An 18,086-nucleotide genomic window follows, 5' to 3' on the forward strand; every position below is an offset into this window, starting at 1 on the left:
TGCTCTATTTTTTGAGACTATTTCTTTATAGTTTGTAATGATTTGTTTGCAGTGCCACCAATTGACAACTGCAACTATTTACATAAGTTCATATATTACAAAGAAACACTGATCCTTGTAGGTTTATAAACTCACTTTGTATATTTTAAGTCAAAGACTAAAATTTTACCACCACGCGAGGACCCACTTGGACAGAGAATCCATTGTGATGCCATAAATCATTCCAATAACTTTCGTTATTTTATTATTATTCTCGTTATTAGAAACATCACTTGTCGTTATCAACGATTCCAGCGCAAAACAAATCTCTGAAACTGTACAGCTTTCCAAAAATAACTTTGTTCTTAAATTTTACAAAAAGCTTTGTGTGAGCTTAATATTTTAGACATATGTACATACATACGTATATATCACTTTGTTCACTCAAGTACACATACATACATATGTACATGGAAAATGAGTTTTTCAGTGGAAAAATTATTAGTCGTCTCGGAGATCTCATTTTGGCCAGACCAGAATAGCAACAAACTTGAAGAATTAGAGAACTTAGAATGTGCAGGCAGATTTGAATAATTCTCTACAATATTTAAGAATTATATTCGTACATACACATTACAGAATGTGGAAATATTGGATTATTGTTGCATGGATATTTATTTGTGTAAAAAATGCATTGGCGTTGCAGCAAGTTAATATCGGTAACGAGCAACAATTTTCATTAATGCTGCAAAGAAGTTAATGGAATTTTGATCGCTTATTATTAGGTGCAATATTTTATGAAGATGAATTCCATTTGGAACGAACCTTTATTGCGATTGTGAATGACATCAACAATGAGAGGGACAACAACTTTAAAATGCTGCCATTAATAAGGCGTGTTAGTGAAACAGACGGCAGCATGATCTTGCAACGTGAAGGTTTGAAAAAAATTATAAATTTTTACGAAAAAAAACGGTATAAATATTTAATTTATGCATTCAGCGTGCGATCTAATTGATAATGGGGTGTCGGCTATTTTCGGACCAAGTTCAAAGATAGACAGCGGTGAGTGTGTGGAATGTTTTATGTTTTCAATAATCGAAGCAGATGAAAAACAGAGAAAAATGTACCTCTCTATTCTCTCACATTTTTTACTCTCGCTAGACATTGTTTCGGTGATCTGCAACAACACTGGCATACCACACATACAATTCGACATTAGCTATGAGGAGACTACAGAGGAGAAACTAAATCATCAGATGACGTTGAATGTTTACCCCGCTCAGCTGATGCTCTCAAAAGCATATGCAGATATGGTACAAAACTTTGGTTGGCGAAAATTTGCAATAGTCTATGATGGAGATGATCGTAAGCAACGAATTCAAATGGGAATTTCAGAATGATTTTTAACAAACGTTTCCACTTTTTCAGCACGAGCTCCTACACGTCTCCAGGATCTTTTACAATTACGAGATATTCACAAGGATGTAGTGCGCGTTCGAGTATTCAAAAGAGGAGATGATTTTCGAATTATGTGGAAGAGTATAAAAGGTGAACGACGTGTTTTGTTAGATTGCAGTCCCGATTTGTTGGTAACTGTGCTGAATGCGTCTGTGGAATTTGATTTGACTGGGCAATTTAACGTAAGTGTTTGCGGATATAAGTAAATATGGCATATTGTATATACGTACATACATACATGAGAGAAATTACTATGGTTTATTTTATCTAAAAAAATGTTTCTTGGAAGGTGATACTCTTTTTTTCAATTAGATACCTGGACTAAAATTGTTTAGACTGGTATAACTCACTATTTTCAATGCTGCCAACTCTTTTTCAGGAGCGATTCATTAGACCGCGTTTATACTGGGATACTTTTGTTGCTTTAAATTTTCGAATCGTCTGTTGATGTTCCCACCGTGTTCACACAACTTGCAATTCTTACTTTTTAGTCTACAACCAACAAACACATTGTGAAGAGCGAGGGCACAAAGGGTGTTGGCAAAGCACGAGCATCACAAGTAACGAAAAAGAAATGCCAAATGAAGCCAGGCCTTTCTCCACTGGTTTTTTCAAACGAGGTGGACACGTTACTTTTCCACGGTTACAGCCTTTAGGCATCATATCGACTACTTTAAAAAACCGGCTGAATCTTAGTTCACTGCCCTATATCCATGCCTGCGACCAACTTATACAGCGCTCTGTCATCCATGATAAATGATCTGCAAAATCTTTCTCTCGAACACACCGGTGCAGCGGGTGAAGTTACTGTTGTTTCAGCGTCATATAATAGGACGGGCATGATATGGCGTGGTTTTAGTTTACCGAGATGGGATTTTATATTCAATTGGCTGCTCATTCTAAAGTAGCACTTGTTGGCAAAAGAAATTCTCAGTAATATTTTAAGGTTGGCGTTGTTGATGCTGGTTTTCAAGTGAATGAAATTCACTTACTTTTTTATAAATTTGGAAAAAGGGGCGATGTGACTAAGACGCGAATACGTTGGCTTCGTTTTGTCCTCGTCCTCGTCCACCTCCAGGCTCACTCGCATCGCTTTTCTATCCAGATTGGAAAAAAGCGAAAATAAAAGCGTCGTTGCTAAGGCCTGTGATGTCGATATCATCGGTATATGCGAGCAGCGATATGTTATTGTAAAATATTCCGTCAGCATGGTCTCGTTGACGGCTTGGAAAGGTCATTTCCAACTCAGACGATGCTGATGGTATTGCTCAACTTCAGATTACAAAGCCGTATTAGTTTTGACGAAATTTAATCTTCGCAGCTTACTCGTATGGGCAACCTCGTTTCGTGATATCGAAGGCGGCTTTTAAATCGACAAGAGATGTAATAAAGCCTCTTCTCGCGGGTCCTTTCTAAGATTTGAAACACTACGAATGACTGGTTAGATTCAATCAGTCCACTAATGTTATCTAGTTTACAAGGTATGCTCGATAGAACCGTATATGCTATAATAGGCAGACAGATTTCTCCGTGATTGTCGCATTGCAGCATCACCTGTATTGGTCTTAGTCCTGCCATAAGTTCTGTTATAAGTTAAGTCCGTTTTAGATATGAAATTAAATCATGTACATATTAAAAAAAATTTAATTTTCATTCGAAAGGCCACCAATTGCTTTTACACAAGCCTTCAAACTATTCGGCCACTCAGCTATTGCAGCATGCACGGTTTCCATGGATATTGACGTCACTGCTAGGACCAAAGATTGTTTGAGACTCTCAACATTTCTGTGAAGCCCTTGACAGGCCATATTCGTTTTCATTTTTTGTGTCTTTAGAAGTCTTTAGTTTTGCTCATTAAAAACTTCTTCAACCGTGAACATTTTCTCATCTGTGAAAAGAATATTTTCATGGCCGTTGACCACGTGTCACCGAAAAAGCTGTTTGCATCTGTCGAATTTAATTTTCCTCAAGCGCAGTGTCAAAAGATGACCAGTTGAGCGACGGAAGGCTTTCATGTGGCGATCGTCTGTAAAAAGTCTTGACATGGATTTGGTCGATACATTCATTTCCCTGGACATGATTCTCTGCTTTCCAAGGGGATTTCCGCGAATTGTTTCCCGAACGGCTTTTATGGCTGCACTGGTCCGAACCACGCGAGGACGGCCACTTCTTTTTTCTGTCTGAGATTTCAGACGTTCATGAAAAATGATTGATCGTGCGGTAGACAAACATTCTCAAAATACAATATTAAGTTTTTCCAGCAATTCGCAAAACCTACTTGCGCTTTTACCACACTTATAAAGGGTGCTTTTTTTTAGAGGTTAGGTTTTCAAGATGAAATAAAACGTATATAGTTTAATGCTATGGCCAAGAATTTAGCGTTATTATAAAGATAAGGGTTTGCCATTATGTTTTAAAAATGATTTCGGGCAAGTGGCCGCCGCGGCTGGCTCGAATAAATTACAGCCGAGAGGCCCAATTTTCGACCACTTTTGGCAGCAATTGGGGCCGTATGTCAGCAATAACGCGCCGAATATTCTCTACCAAGACGTCAATCGTCTCGGGCTTATCTGCGTGGACAAGCGACTTCACATAGCCCCACAAGAAATAGTCCAGCGGTGTTATATCGCACGATCTTGGAGGCCACGCCACAGGTCCACGGCGCGAGATAATGCGCTCACCAAAAGTTTCCTTCAATAATGTATGGCATGTAGCGCCGTCTTGTTGGAACCAAAGGTCGTCCACATCAACATCGTCCAATTCAGGCACGAAAAAGTCATTAATCATGGCTCTATAGCGCTCTCCATTGACTGTAACATTAAGGCCGGCTTCATTTTTAAAGAAATATGGACCAATGATTCCCTCTGCCCATAGAGTACACCAAACAGTGACTTTTTGAGGATGTGACGGCGTCTCAGCAATGGCTTGTGGATTATGTTCACTCCAAATGCGACAATTTTGCTTATTGACATACCCATTCAACCAAAAGTGAGCTTCATCGCTGAACAAAATTTTCTTGTGAAAATCGGGATCGGTGGCCATCTCGTTTTGGGCCCATTCACCGAACGTGCGACGCGCTTGATCAGGTGTAAGTCTATTCATTATGAAATGGCAAACCAAACTGAGCATAAATCAAGTGACAGCTGTCAAAAAGACCATCTACGAAAAAAGTAGTGCCAACTTGAAAACCTAACCTCTAAAAAACACCCTTTATGGTATAATATAATGCAATCATTGCAATTCGATTTTCCTCAACTCCCCCCTCCATTGCTAACAAGTAAAATTTGCCTCAAAACTGATTATAATTTATAAGAATACAATGCTTACGATCAAAGCAAAAATAATGAAACTTTTTTCTGCGAATTTGTTCCCGCCGTATGCATTGTAAAATTTGTCACAGAGTTTATGGCAAGACTAAGTAGATTGGGCAGAGTACACACAAATTCCAGTCATGCGGCCAAAATGGGCAAATAAGAATCAGCATTCACCTTACCAGCTCCTCACCTCGTGGCCTCAGCTAGTGGCCTATCGGTTCCAACTGCTTAGTTGTGATTTATTCTTGTTATTGCTACTTGCACTTCGGTAAGGTAGAGTGAGCGGCAGTGGCACCATCGTCCACGACTGGGAGTTCGGGTTTCTCATCTTCTCCTTTCTTGTTCTCTGTTTTAGCACTCATTATTTTAAAAAAATTAACTAGCAGGCATTTAAATACATATAAAGAGTATTACCAATTTAACAATTCATCAGTTTAAAGCAAAACGCGGTGTAATACTTTCTACGATGTTATGATCTAACTTATTTCTTCATTCGATTCTTCTTCTGAATCACTTACGTGATAAAAAAATTTAAATTTTGAATTGTACCTTAATCTGGGACTATATCTTATTGTCCTTGTGGTTCGAGGCAGAAAAAAAAATTAAGTTTATTAAGTTTCATCGCCCAGCTAAGTACCTGTATGAATAGTCAATAATCATTCGCTATTTTCGTTCGGCAAAAACATGAATGATCCAGTACGTAAGAAGTTCCTCGGCCTAGCGTTACTTTAGCACCACTAGATAAGAGTGTGGTAACGAATGAACGTATTCGTATTTTTTATAAATTCTTTTTTCCATACTTTATTATTTTCGTAATGAATAAATTTTTGCTTAGAATTTTTTGTCATAAATTAGTCAATTATTAATCATATTAATCCTATGCATTTATGGTTTCCGAAGTATATTTGTGCGCTTAACAGGGTTATAAGGTCCAAAAGAGTAACGGCACGGTTTTGAAAAAATCATAAAAACGAATTTGTCGGAGTTTTTACCCTTCCTTTTCTCAAAAATCTGATACTCTACTTACTGCAACTTATGCACAACGTTGAATCGTACACTATAATATTTTCCCTTACTACACAAGGGTATTATATTTTTCTTTATGTAACGATTATATGCAACGTCATAAGAGAATCGAGATTGAAATACTCAGAATGATAAACGCAGTCGATTTAGTCACGGGTCAAAACAAAGAAAATTGGCGATACCACATCTTCTTTTAATATAAATGCAGGTGTCTAAATAATATATACATATACACGGTCCGCCATATAACTTTACGGAATTAAAAATGCTATAAGAAAAAAAACTACTCAATATTTTTCCAAACTGTTTCCTTTATTTTGAAGTACAATCCTTCTGGAATATTTCGATTTTTCTCTTTTCCTTCCACAAATTGGGAATTTGGGAATGCTGTAATACACAACAAAACTCATCAAACAAAACTGTCAAAGAACTTTTTTGAACTGTAATGTAACCTTTAAATCGGTATATAGTGATGATATGATCGTGAACAATCAAAACATTTTACTTCGCCCCAACCCTTGTTCTCAATATGAACAAATAGGTTGATTCTATAAATATTTCGACTCCAACTCTATAAAGCAGATTCAAACAAAGTCATAAACCTATTCGCAACAGTTCACCAAAACTTCGCCGCAATCTGATGAATGATAAAAGAAAAGGAGATTTTGAAGCAAAATACCGACATACGACATATTGGCCAGGCAACTGTGAAGACCTTTTGCTTCGATGCGTCGGATAGTTTCCTTCTTCCAAAATCCTAGGTTAGATAGTTCTTCAAACATCTTCGTAGCTGATGGTAACAACCCTTTTTGATAAATTTTATTCATTAAAACTGTATTCAAATTGGCGGTAAACACAAAGAGACGACCAAACGTCTTCGAATCGTGTCTTTGGATACATTGACACCACTTTTCCTTAAAACAACTTCAGTTTCACGCAACGATGAGTTCGGATTTGTAACAAACAAACCAATGATCTTCGGGTCTTGCTTTGGATAGGTATTGAGTTTTTTCCTTGCCTTTGTCCGGGGAAGTAGTCAACGTTGTTAACTTTAGTATACCGTTGCACCCATTTATTAATTTATTTCTGAACTTCTGCGCCTTTCTAAAATATTTTGCTCAAGAGGCGCGTGGCATTTTTAGACGTTTAGGGTGTGTGCATAGGAACACTGCTTCAAATCGTTTTTCGTTCGCGGAACTCATTATGTAAAATCATATGTCTATTTAGCAGCATTTAAGAATTTTTTATAACAGAACTCTGAATTTGGGGTTTGCCGGTCACGCTTCCATTAGACAAACTGTATGTATAACTGAAAAGGTTCTAGAAGACAAAGGTTCAAAGGTGGTTATTGAAATAAGCTGAAAAAGTTATTAGTTTATTCCTTTTTTTAATTTTTAATTTTCAGCATCTGTTTCTTACTAATTTGGATACACATATCGTAGACTTAGAAGAGTTGCGACATAACGAGAGCTTCGCTGTGAACATCACTGCGGCTCGTCTGAGATTAAATGGCGACTTTTATGTGAGTGCGAAAATACAACTATAAAAATCTTTACAAACATGATTATATACACCCGCAATTTAATAAAATAGAGCGTGAATGTAGGGCAGCGAGCTTCCCTGTACGACAACGACCATTTGTCCGACCAACCCAATCAAACACTCTTACACAATTTGCTATATGACGCTGTAAACGTTTTCGCCAATGCGATACGAAATGTTAGCTACAGCTATCAAATACGGACACCTCGCGTGCGCTGCGACTTCACTGAGTATGGCCGCGTACAGCCGTGGGCTATGGGACGCTACATCTATCGCGTGATGAAGGCGGTAATTGGTTTTCTCTTATAAACAAGCGTTTGGTTTTTACATATTTAGCCCCAATTACCGTTGTATGTATTGCAGACATCAGGCGTCAATAACACGGATTATCGTTCGACTGACCTGCAATTTGATGAGGATGGGCAGCGAGTTAATTTTGGTATTGAAATATTCGAACCAATGGAAAATTATGGCATCGCTTTCTGGGATCCGAAAGGACAAATTGTGCCTCAACATGTGGTGGCAGGTATTGCGAAGAAGATAGTTTATCGTGTTGCAACGCGAATAGGAGAGCCGTACTTCACAGAAATGTTATGTCAAATATTTTAAATTGAAAAATTTCTTAATACTGATAAAAAATATTATATACGAATTTTTTAGACCCGAAATGGTGGAGCAGAATGTGACTGGCAATGAACGGTACATGGGCTATACGGTAGATTTAATTAAAGAACTGGCAAATCTTATGAATTTCGAGTATTTGTTTGTGCCTGTGCGGGATAACCAGTATGGCAAATATAATAAAGAAACAAAGCAATGGAATGGCATCATTGGCGAGCTGATAAACAATGTTTGTATTAAACCTCTGTTAAAGACATTTTCCTTTGCGAAAATTCGCCGTAAAGACCGCCAGACCAACTTTTTGTGCTTTTGTTTTTGGTAATGTCGATAATTTTGCAATTCACTACATAATCAGCAAACGAAAAAGTGATTCTATAAAAGCGCTTGTAGAAAACATAATTTCTTTCCCGACGAATTTATATTTTATGATACTTTGTTTAACAAATATTAACTGCTTATTTACTACTTCAAACCTGCTATTTTTTTTTTTTTTTTTTTTTTTTTTTGGATTAAGTTATTATTAATATATTATTATGGTTATCTATTTATTGAATAACAAAATGGCCGTTTTTTTAGTAGCGTTTTCCAGAATTCTGATAATTTTGATCTTGTTTTTAGGATGCGCATATGGGCCTTTGTGATTTGACCATCACACAGTTACGCCGTACTGCTGTAGACTTCACCGTACCCTTCATGCAGCTTGGCGTTAGCATATTAGCCTATGAAGAGACTCCGGAAAAGAAGAAACTATTAGCATTTCTTGATCCTTTAAACGAAGAAGTGTGGATGTATACGATGGTTGCCATATATGTAGTATCCTTTTTGTTTGTGTTTTCAGCAAGGTAATATAAAATCTCTGAAAAAAATTTAACTTAGTTTTACGATACGAGAAGTTTTATTAAAAAACCATAGTTTAGGTTAAGTTGCGGTTGACCTTACTAAGCGGGTTTTAGAAAATTTATGCGATAGCCGGAATAGTAATTGCAATTTCTAAACGAAACTTTACAGGTACATTATGTCTTGATATGAACATTTTTAAAATCTCATATCATTTAAATGTCCACAGGTAAATTCTGCTAAAAAGTCCATTCATAAATGCCTAATTGTTGAGAATCTGGAGATATCGCTCTTGAAGCTTGTTCAGAATCACTTTGCGCTACAGCAGCAATATTCTTTGCAGCAGTATTCCCCTGATCTGCGTTCAAATGGTTGCGTTCCTATTTCAGCAATAGTGGAAATAATATTGTTTTCAACCCCTGTATCGTTTTATTATTATCCAGATAACAACGATCTTTATCTGCGTTTCTCGAAAAATCAATCGCGGTTCCACTGAAGCTAATTAATACACCAAAAAGTAACAAAAAAAGAGGTTGTCTGTAAAGTCGGTTTACTGACGATAGTTTAACGTAACAACGTCATAAGAAAATATTGATGGAATGGTTGCAATTTTCAAAACAAAATTTTAATTTTATTTGTTTGATAGATATTTTGTATGGATATAGAGGAGGAGGTAAATGGAATTGCAATGGAATAGGTCAAGTTACATTTACACAAACGTGAAAAATGACGAAACACTTATCAAATTCATGAAAGATATCTTCAATTTCGATTGTGCATCAGACGTTAATAAGTCAACAACACTAAGAGGCACCATCATCGATTTGCCTTTTTCAAGACACTTTAAACTCGAAACACTCCCTTTCACTTCCTACTTTTTCTATCATCGTCCTATTCTCAACAGAGAAATGGTTCATTACCATGCACACAGGTAGAAGGCATATGCAAATACAAGTATGTGAATTTATATACCTACATATGCGCATATCCATACATATATATGCTCACTCAAGTAGGACAGAGCCAGATGTCGAACGTTGCCGAACGCGGGGGCCGATTGTGCTCTTTGCCGTTCGTTCCGCGCTCTCGCTTGCAGTTCAAGCACATTAGCTTACATTTGCTTGCGTACGGAATAGATTGCATCTTTACATATAGATTTGTTCTTTTTGAAAATTGCGCGAAATTGTATGTGTATATGCATGTTTATATACATATATTAGTATACAACATATCTTATAAGGTATATGGTAAATATTACCATACATTTTTTCCTTCATATATAATAAAAAAATTAATAATAATAACATTAAAACAACAGGTATTATTAACAAACTTGGTTTTATTTTAAATTCTTCAAGTAAATCAAATTAATAATAATCAATAAGAAGGCATATGCAAATACAAATAAGTGAATTTATATATGTACATATGCGCATATACATACATATATACGCTCACTTAAGTAGGAGAGAGCAAGATGTCGAACGTTGCCGTTTGTTTGCTTTGTTCGTTCCGCGCTTTCGCTTGCAGTTCATTCAAGGTAACGGCAATGAGCAAGGTAACGACAAATAAGCAAGGCAACGACAAATGAGCAAGGTAACGACAAATGAGCAAGGTAACACTAATGAGCAAGGTAACGACACATTTTTTCGTGCGTGCAACCGGCTAAATCGAATTATAAGACGTTATCACGTCAAAAAACCAATAGTTAGAATTATTGTATAACCGAAATTAAAAATGAAGTAACCTGGCTTTCGGCCAGGATGCCCCTTCTTCGACTACTTTAACTATGTTTGCATTCTTTAGAATGGGAGGCAAAATTCTTTTTAGTGTTTCATCCGCTCTCCAGTATACTCGTACTTCTTCGATCTGAAACTTTTGTCAGAACGTTTGAAAGTGACGTTCGATATCCAATAAAAATACCGAACGGAAAACGATCTCATAATTAACCTTAGTTCTCCAACGGTCATAGTATCATATATTGGCATATATGTAGTATTATGTTGGTAATATGGACGTTTTGTTGAAAATATGCTGCAAACAGATCACCGCAGAAATTTCGTGAATTGACCCTTTGATGCTGGTTTTTCACGCAAAATCATTTTTAGTTGTCAAGCTCTTTTCACACTAGATTGATTTGTCAAGAAAGTTGTGTGCTTGAAGGAATAGACATAGAAGATCTTTGTTTTCAACAGAATGGAACCACGTGTTATAAAACATGGAAAGACATTAAGTTGTTGCGATTTAAGTTTCCCGACTGATTATTTTCACGTGGTGGTGACATAAACTGGCCATTTACATTATGCAATCTAACTCCACTAGACTACTTTTTGTGGGATTTTTTGTATTATAAAAATGTGTGTTCTAGTGAGAAGGTTCATCGCGCGCTTCTTCCATTTTATTGTCAGTTTAATCGACCCACTGAAGCGGCTATTCGATCTGCTGTGACTAAATTTAGAACCAAATTTACATTATTGGACATCAAACCACCAACACGCTTACATAGAGTGCGAACTGAAGAAAATATCGCAGCTGTATCGGTCATTGCTAATGATGACCATCAATTACACTGTGTGACAAAAAAAAAAAAAAATTAAATATACTTTTATGGAGACCTAGCACAACTTGTGGCTATAGAAAAACTAAACAAAATGGTATAGGAGAAATTTCCAATACACCCCCAAAATCTCGTTTTATGGCCATAAAACCGTTTTTCAGTAGGTTGATGTGAAGAATCACTCCTAACTTCGCCAATTTCCATCCGATTTCGAATTTGTTTTTTTAGTTCGAAAGAACAAAAACAAGCCTTTTTGACAGTGTATTGACAATTTTTCTGAAATGACAACTGACGAGTCTGTAGGCGGAAGTATTTGGAATTTTTTTATTTTTTCACTATTTTTTCAACTTTGACATAATTTTTACGATATTATCCGATATTGAGGATTTTTTTTAGTACACTACTGTTATAGTAAATTTAATTTTGCGTCGAATGAGCTATATTTGACTGTAATTGAATTAAAATTAATAGAGTTGTGTGAGTTTTAAGATTTTTTTTTCTTTTTTTTTTGATGCGTTATTATAGATACGTAATATTTATTGGAGTATATATGTATACATAAGAGTACACTGTACTGCATACAATAGAACTGGTTAGAGCTTACGAAAATATGTGACATATTATAGCACTTTTTTTTTCAATGGAAATATGAAAAAGCTCCCAAGTGTACCAAAGTTCACACTGTACATTGATTAACAGAAGAAGTTTGTTATTATAATTTAACCTTATTAAAACGTCAAAGTTTTATTGTTTGTTTCATTGAAATTCAAGAGATATAAATCAAAACGTTGCCAGAAAAGTCGAATTTCTCAATATTCTCCGATGATGTGGCATCATCAGCCTTATCATAAACCAGATGATTGTTATTTTTATAAAACGGACGTAAACGGTCATCATTATAAAGCTCGAAAGCACATAAAGTATGCTGATGTTGAAACTGTTAAGAACCCCGTAGTCTTGGACGATAGGATTGACTCAACTGCAGGAACTGAAGGAAGTTCAACTCATTGCTGATGATGATCAAACTGATAATAATGAACCTGATGATGAAGAGTACTTTCCGTCTGGTTCTAAGTCTTCAGAACGACACATTGTATCAAATTCAGATTTTCAGGATCTTTCTCGTGATTTACTTCTATCGGGAAGACAATCTGAAACGCTCGCTTCTCGATTTAAGCAATGGAATTTAGTTGATGACGACTTCAGATGAATGATGATGATCGAATTTCTTACAGAGAAGTATTCAAAACTGATGAAGAGAATGACAAATGTACCGTACCATACTAAACTCCAAAGGGCCGTTTCCAATGCATTTTTAAGTTTGTAACCAGTTCCGTTGTGTACTGCACCGTACCGCACCGTACCATACCGTACAGTGCTGCACTGCACAATACTCCAATAAATATTATGTGTTTACCTATAATGACACTTGTTATCATTTTCATGCTTCGATGCCTACATACCAAATTAGTAATGTAGCCATCGCCTGGCGAACTTCTCCGATATGAGAAACTAATAAACGAAAATTTTAATCTTTTCAGAATTGCTGAAGACGAGTGGGAAAATCCACATCCTTGCAACAAAGATCCCGAAGTGCTGGAAAACAAGTGGGGTTTACTCAATACATTCTATTTAACAGCGGCCTCCATCATGCAGGCTGGTTGTGATATATTACCAAAGTAATACTGTTGTTTTAGAGTTTTTTACTTTCATTCGTCTTTTATCAATTAATCACTAACACATTTTTGCAGAAGTGCTCCGTTTCGTACCTTCACCGCTATGTGGTGGATAATCGCAGTTATTTTTCCCAACTCATACACTGCTAATATGGCGGCATTTTTGACTAGCTCAAAAATGGAGGGTAGTGTAACGGATCTTAAGACTCTTGCCGAACAGACAGATGTTAAATTTGGTACTTTGGAGGGTGGCAGTACATACACGCTTTTCGCCGAGTCCAACGAGACAGTCTATCGTTTGGCTTTCAATATGATGAACAACCAAGATAACTCGGTGTACACAAAGGATAATAAAGAGGGTGTGGAACGAGTGTTGAAGAGTAACGGCACTTATATGTTCCTTATGGAGACGACCACCTTGGAATACAACATTGAGCGCAGTTGTGAGCTCCGTATGGTGGGTGAAAAATTTGGTGAAAAGCATTATGCTATAGCGGTACCTTTCGGTAGGGTTTGTCATAAAAAGAGTATGTGCTTAAAAAATTATTGTTGCTTTTAACTCACAGGCGCTGAATACCGCTACAACTTAAGTGTGAACATTTTGAAGCTCAGCGAAACCGGAAAATTGTTCGATTTGAAGAACAGGTGGTGGAAGAATAAGACATCGAATTGTAATAAAAAAGCGGGTGGCGATAATCCAGATTTGGGTTTCCAGGAGGTGCGGGGCATATTTTACACTCTTTTCTTTGGTCTCTTTACAGCTTTTTGTTTCGGAATTTGCGAGTTTTTGATGCACACACATGAAAGAGCTTGTGAGGAAAATGTAAGGGTTTTTTATATTCTTATTTACCTAAAGATTTTAAAATGTATATCTTTAGCTACGCTTCAAAGAGGTCTTTGTGAACGAAATGCGTTTCGTTTTCCGGATTTGGAATAATAGAAAGCCAGTAAGTTGCACACCCACAGCCAGTCTTACGGCATCTTCGCGTCGCTCGTCAAACCGAACTATAAAATCATCAAAGAAGAAGAATTCGCGTGAATCGAGTGCCACGTTAGAGGAGTTACGGGATTTGGTTAACTTTAAAAGCTCAAATAATGGCTCAATCATCAAAGATGCTAAAATATAAAACTATAGAAATGTACAGATATATAGAACATTTTAGGAAATTAAACGGGAGGACAAACAATTAAAGTCAAAAAAATATTGCATCTTACATATCAGAAAAAAATGTTTGTTTATTTTGGTGGTGTTTTTAAATAAACAGCTCGATATTTTTTGACAGAATGTATCTAGTGACATAGCTTTAAAATTTTAATTCCCAGCACTTTTTGATAAGGCGCTATCTTATAATATCTGCCGTTTTGTCCTGCTCATTCAAGCGAAACTGCATTTTCAACATTAAAGTGTATTCAACCAAATAATCGATTTAAGAGTAATCTTTAACATACTTTTTTGTGACATGTGAATTTTTTCCCCGATAATAGGTATTACGGGCATTGGCAACCTTAGTCTTGGACCGATACTCAGTTGAACAAAAAGTAAAAATGATATTAGCATTTTATGAAAAAGGTCGTTCTGCAAGAAGCACATTTAGCGCAATGCGTTTGGCATAATTCGTTTCGTGTATAAATTCGAAGAAACTGCAATGAAAAACTTGACAGCATTTGAATGTAATGTAGTTATATTTTCTAATTTATTTCAAATTAATATATTCGCTAAATTTTATATTGTAGTCTTTGTTAAAGTTATTCATCAAGCGCAGCTATTTCTTTCAAGCATTTTTTTCCATTTTTATCTATCGATATAAAAAAAAAAATAAATAATTGGCGCGTACACTTCTGTTAGGTGTTTGGCCGAGCTCCTCCTCCGATTTGTGGTGTGCGTCTTGATGTTGTTCCACAAATGGAGGGACCTACAGTTTCAAGCCGACTCCGAACGGCAGATATATATTTTTATGAGGAGCTTTTTCATGGCAGAATTACACTCGGAGGTTTGCCATTGCCTGCCGAGGGGCGACCGCTATTAGAAAAATGTTTTTATTACTTTTGCTTTCACCGAGATTCGAACCAACGACCTCTCTGTGAATTCCGAATGGTAATCATGCACCCACCCATTCGGCTACGGCGGCCGCCAATCGATATACTACCAATCTTTATAAAAATTTAGGCCCTAAATAAAAATCAAAGCATAAACTATATACCTACTCATTTGTGTCCAAAGAGATACTTTTCATCCCTACCGTTATCCAAGTTTTCTATATCTAACTTAAACTTTATTAAATTCCTTTTTAATGTGTGAAGCTCTGAAATTAAAGTAATAAAAATCGACAAAAGCTGCGATATCTGCTTTTACGCAATTGTCATTTCACCAGTATCCGCACTTTCATATGAACTTCATTGAATCCATTAAGATCTGTGATTTATTTACACTTGCGCGCACATTTTGTATGTCAACACCGGCGGCTCACTGATATTTCGCAATCGATGCCAGCGTTTCCAATACCAGAGCCATTTTGCCATTCCAACGATTCTACACAAAATGTCCGTCGGGAAATAAGAGCATATTGACATTTCCTTTCTTCTTGCATTTTCATCGCATTTGATTTTTTGCCACTCTAAGGATTTATTGACGCATTAGAAAAGCTGATTGAGTGGAAAAACTAGCTCACGTTGGATTTTCAAAAGCTAAAAAAGGTGACCGTGTAGGAATTACATATGTATGCATATATGTAATATACATACATACGAATGATATGGGAAAATACTCATGGGAATTGAATTGCCGCATCGAAGCGAAACTTTCTAAAAAATATGCGTTTATTAAAACCGCATTTGGTACCGTATTCTATTACTGCACGTACCTAAGATAGAGTATTAATACTCAGCAATTTATTTGTTATAAGTACTGTCTCGCTTGGCAACCCTGCTTGTATGATGCCGAAAAAGTTAGTTGTATTCGGGACGCTCTCTAAGAAAATGAAATTGTGGAAGAGTAAAAACTGCACAATAGAGTAAATTTTAAATCGATGTACAAGAATATTAGTAATAATTAACAAAGTGTTGCCGGTGTATAAAATCAACCATTCTTTGACAGTACGGAGTACGGACTGTACTTTTTTTGAGTACAGATTACAAGAACTCAATGGCAATTACGTGATGCTGAGTAAAGCTTTGCCTAGCTTAGCCGAACTTACATACCAAGAATTTCACAACAGTTGTTGGGACCTGTTTCGATATAAGCAAGATCGGATAACGATATCCGGTATAGAAAAGTAAGAGCAAAGGAAAATTTGCATTTATGAGTGCCACTTTTTGTGTGCAAACCTGGTTTAATTTTAATCTTGCTGTCCTGTTATATCGGGTGTTTTCTAAGGAATTGAGGACTTAAAATGGTAATACGAAACAGAAATATAGTTGGAATAAATTTTTTGTATTATAATCTGGTGGATAATTTCATGGCATTTATTTTTTGAATATGATATCCGGCATATGTCCGGCGCGGCCACGAGTTACATGGTCCATTCGATCAGCCAAAGAAATCGATTGTTAAGCGCGCCGTATGGCAAGTTGCACCATCATCTGGGAACCAAATGTTGTCGATATTTAGCTGATTCATTTTTTGAAACAAAAATTCAGTCAGAATGGCTCGATAGGCCTCTCCATTCACCGTAACGGCTCCTCCTTCCTCATTTCAAAGCGATAAAGGACCGATGCTGCCACCAATACTGTATGAACTTCGCGAACAGATTTATTGTTTTAAACAATTTGAAAACATTGTTCTGGCGTTAAATGATTGCTTCATGTTTTGGCTGAGAAGGCCGAAATTTAAGTACGCATTTGACGCTGCATTTTTTAGTGCATTAATAATTTTTGCTTACTTGCTATATTTCTGCATAATATAATGGAATTGGTTGTTATAAATTGACAAACAAATAGAGGGGCCTACCGTTTTACATCGCCTCCGAACGGCAGATGGAGCAGCTTTTTCTTGGCAGAAATACACTCGGAGTTTTGCCATTGCCTGCCGAGGAGCAACGCTAATAGAGAAAACTTTTCATATCTTGTTATTTTGTGTCTACAATGAGCTTCGAAACTAGACTCAGTGAATGGTAGTCACGCATAAACCCAGTCGACTACTGTAGCCGCCGGCAATATTTGTAATGAACATGATTGAAAATATTTACTACAATTCAGGATTCCAAAGGGATTCCTTAGTTTATAATCATCTGGTTCAAAAATATGCTTGAAATGAAACGAAGAAAAAAAGAATTCGCTTTCCAAACGCATTCACTGATCCTTAAATTTTATAATCATACTGGTATCTTCTATGGCTGATAAAGAAAACTTAAAAACATAATTACGAACCACAAGTGGCAATGTAAAAAAGATATCCGGCTTCCCTCCACGGTCCGGGAAAAAATGTATAAAATGGAAATATTGTGTTACCAACACTGAGCTTATTTAAATATGTCCAAGCCAGCCATTTGTGGAACAACATCAAGATGAACATGGCAAATCAGAGGAGAGCTTCGGCCAAATATCTAACAAAGGATGTACGCGTTAGTTAATTATATCCCCTCTATATCTGTTATATAATAAAACTGTTGCCCTTTTGTTTTGCGCGCAGAATACATAGAAACTTCTGTACTTTTTTAGATTCAGTTTAGGGAAATATGCTCGATGCGTTCACGTATTCTGAGTAGAATTTGGTGCCGCCAGGACTCACTGTTGTCTTTAAGTTAGCGACGAAGCCTATATCCGATCATACGTTAACTGATTCACTGACGGCCCAAAAAATTCTTTCACACACTGTTGCTTCAAATGGGGGTGAATTAGTCAACGCAATTCGATTATGTGGTTACAATTAAATTGAACTTAATGCCACTTTTTCCATATGTATTAAATTATTGAAACTAAAGAAGTAGCTACTAATTTTTGCCCATTACAGCTTGCATTAACATTGTCTATTTTTATGGCGGAGCTGAATATGTGATTAACATTTATAATACGAGTAGCGGTCACCCCTCAGTAGGCAATGATAATGACATAAAAAATTCAAAAGGTGTGGCTAAC

General features: G+C 36.4%; 1 protein-coding gene across 1 annotated transcript; it reads left to right on the forward strand.

Annotated features, from left to right (window-relative positions):
• The first annotated feature begins 501 nt into the window (after positions 1 to 501).
• Positions 502 to 14,223, forward strand: LOC128864213 (glutamate receptor ionotropic, kainate 2). Its single transcript, XM_054103773.1, has 14 exons — positions 502 to 698; positions 765 to 917; positions 982 to 1,044; positions 1,144 to 1,347; positions 1,411 to 1,622; positions 7,186 to 7,302; positions 7,374 to 7,610; positions 7,686 to 7,912; positions 7,983 to 8,172; positions 8,562 to 8,785; positions 12,879 to 13,016; positions 13,089 to 13,519; positions 13,580 to 13,836; positions 13,892 to 14,223. The coding sequence occupies exons 1-14, from the start codon at positions 620 to 622 to the stop codon at positions 14,138 to 14,140; spliced, it is 2,781 nt and encodes a 926-aa protein (XP_053959748.1). The 5' UTR covers positions 502 to 619; the 3' UTR covers positions 14,141 to 14,223.
• Positions 14,224 to 18,086: the final 3,863 nt, after the last annotated feature.

Source organism: Anastrepha ludens, chromosome 5, assembly GCF_028408465.1.
Source record: "Anastrepha ludens isolate Willacy chromosome 5, idAnaLude1.1, whole genome shotgun sequence".
NCBI lineage: Eukaryota > Metazoa > Arthropoda > Insecta > Diptera > Tephritidae > Anastrepha > Anastrepha ludens.

Excerpts from the sequence above, each read along its gene's own strand:
- LOC128864213 (XM_054103773.1), top strand. The coding sequence starts at position 620 with ATGTGGAAATATTGGATTATTGTTGCATGGATATTTATTTGTGTAAAA. Across the intron at positions 1,045-1,143 it reads AAGTTCAAAGATAGACAGCG|ACATTGTTTCGGTGATCTGC; the intron begins GTGAGTGTGTGG and ends TACTCTCGCTAG. Across the intron at positions 1,623-7,185 it reads ATTTGACTGGGCAATTTAAC|CATCTGTTTCTTACTAATTT; the intron begins GTAAGTGTTTGC and ends TTTAATTTTCAG.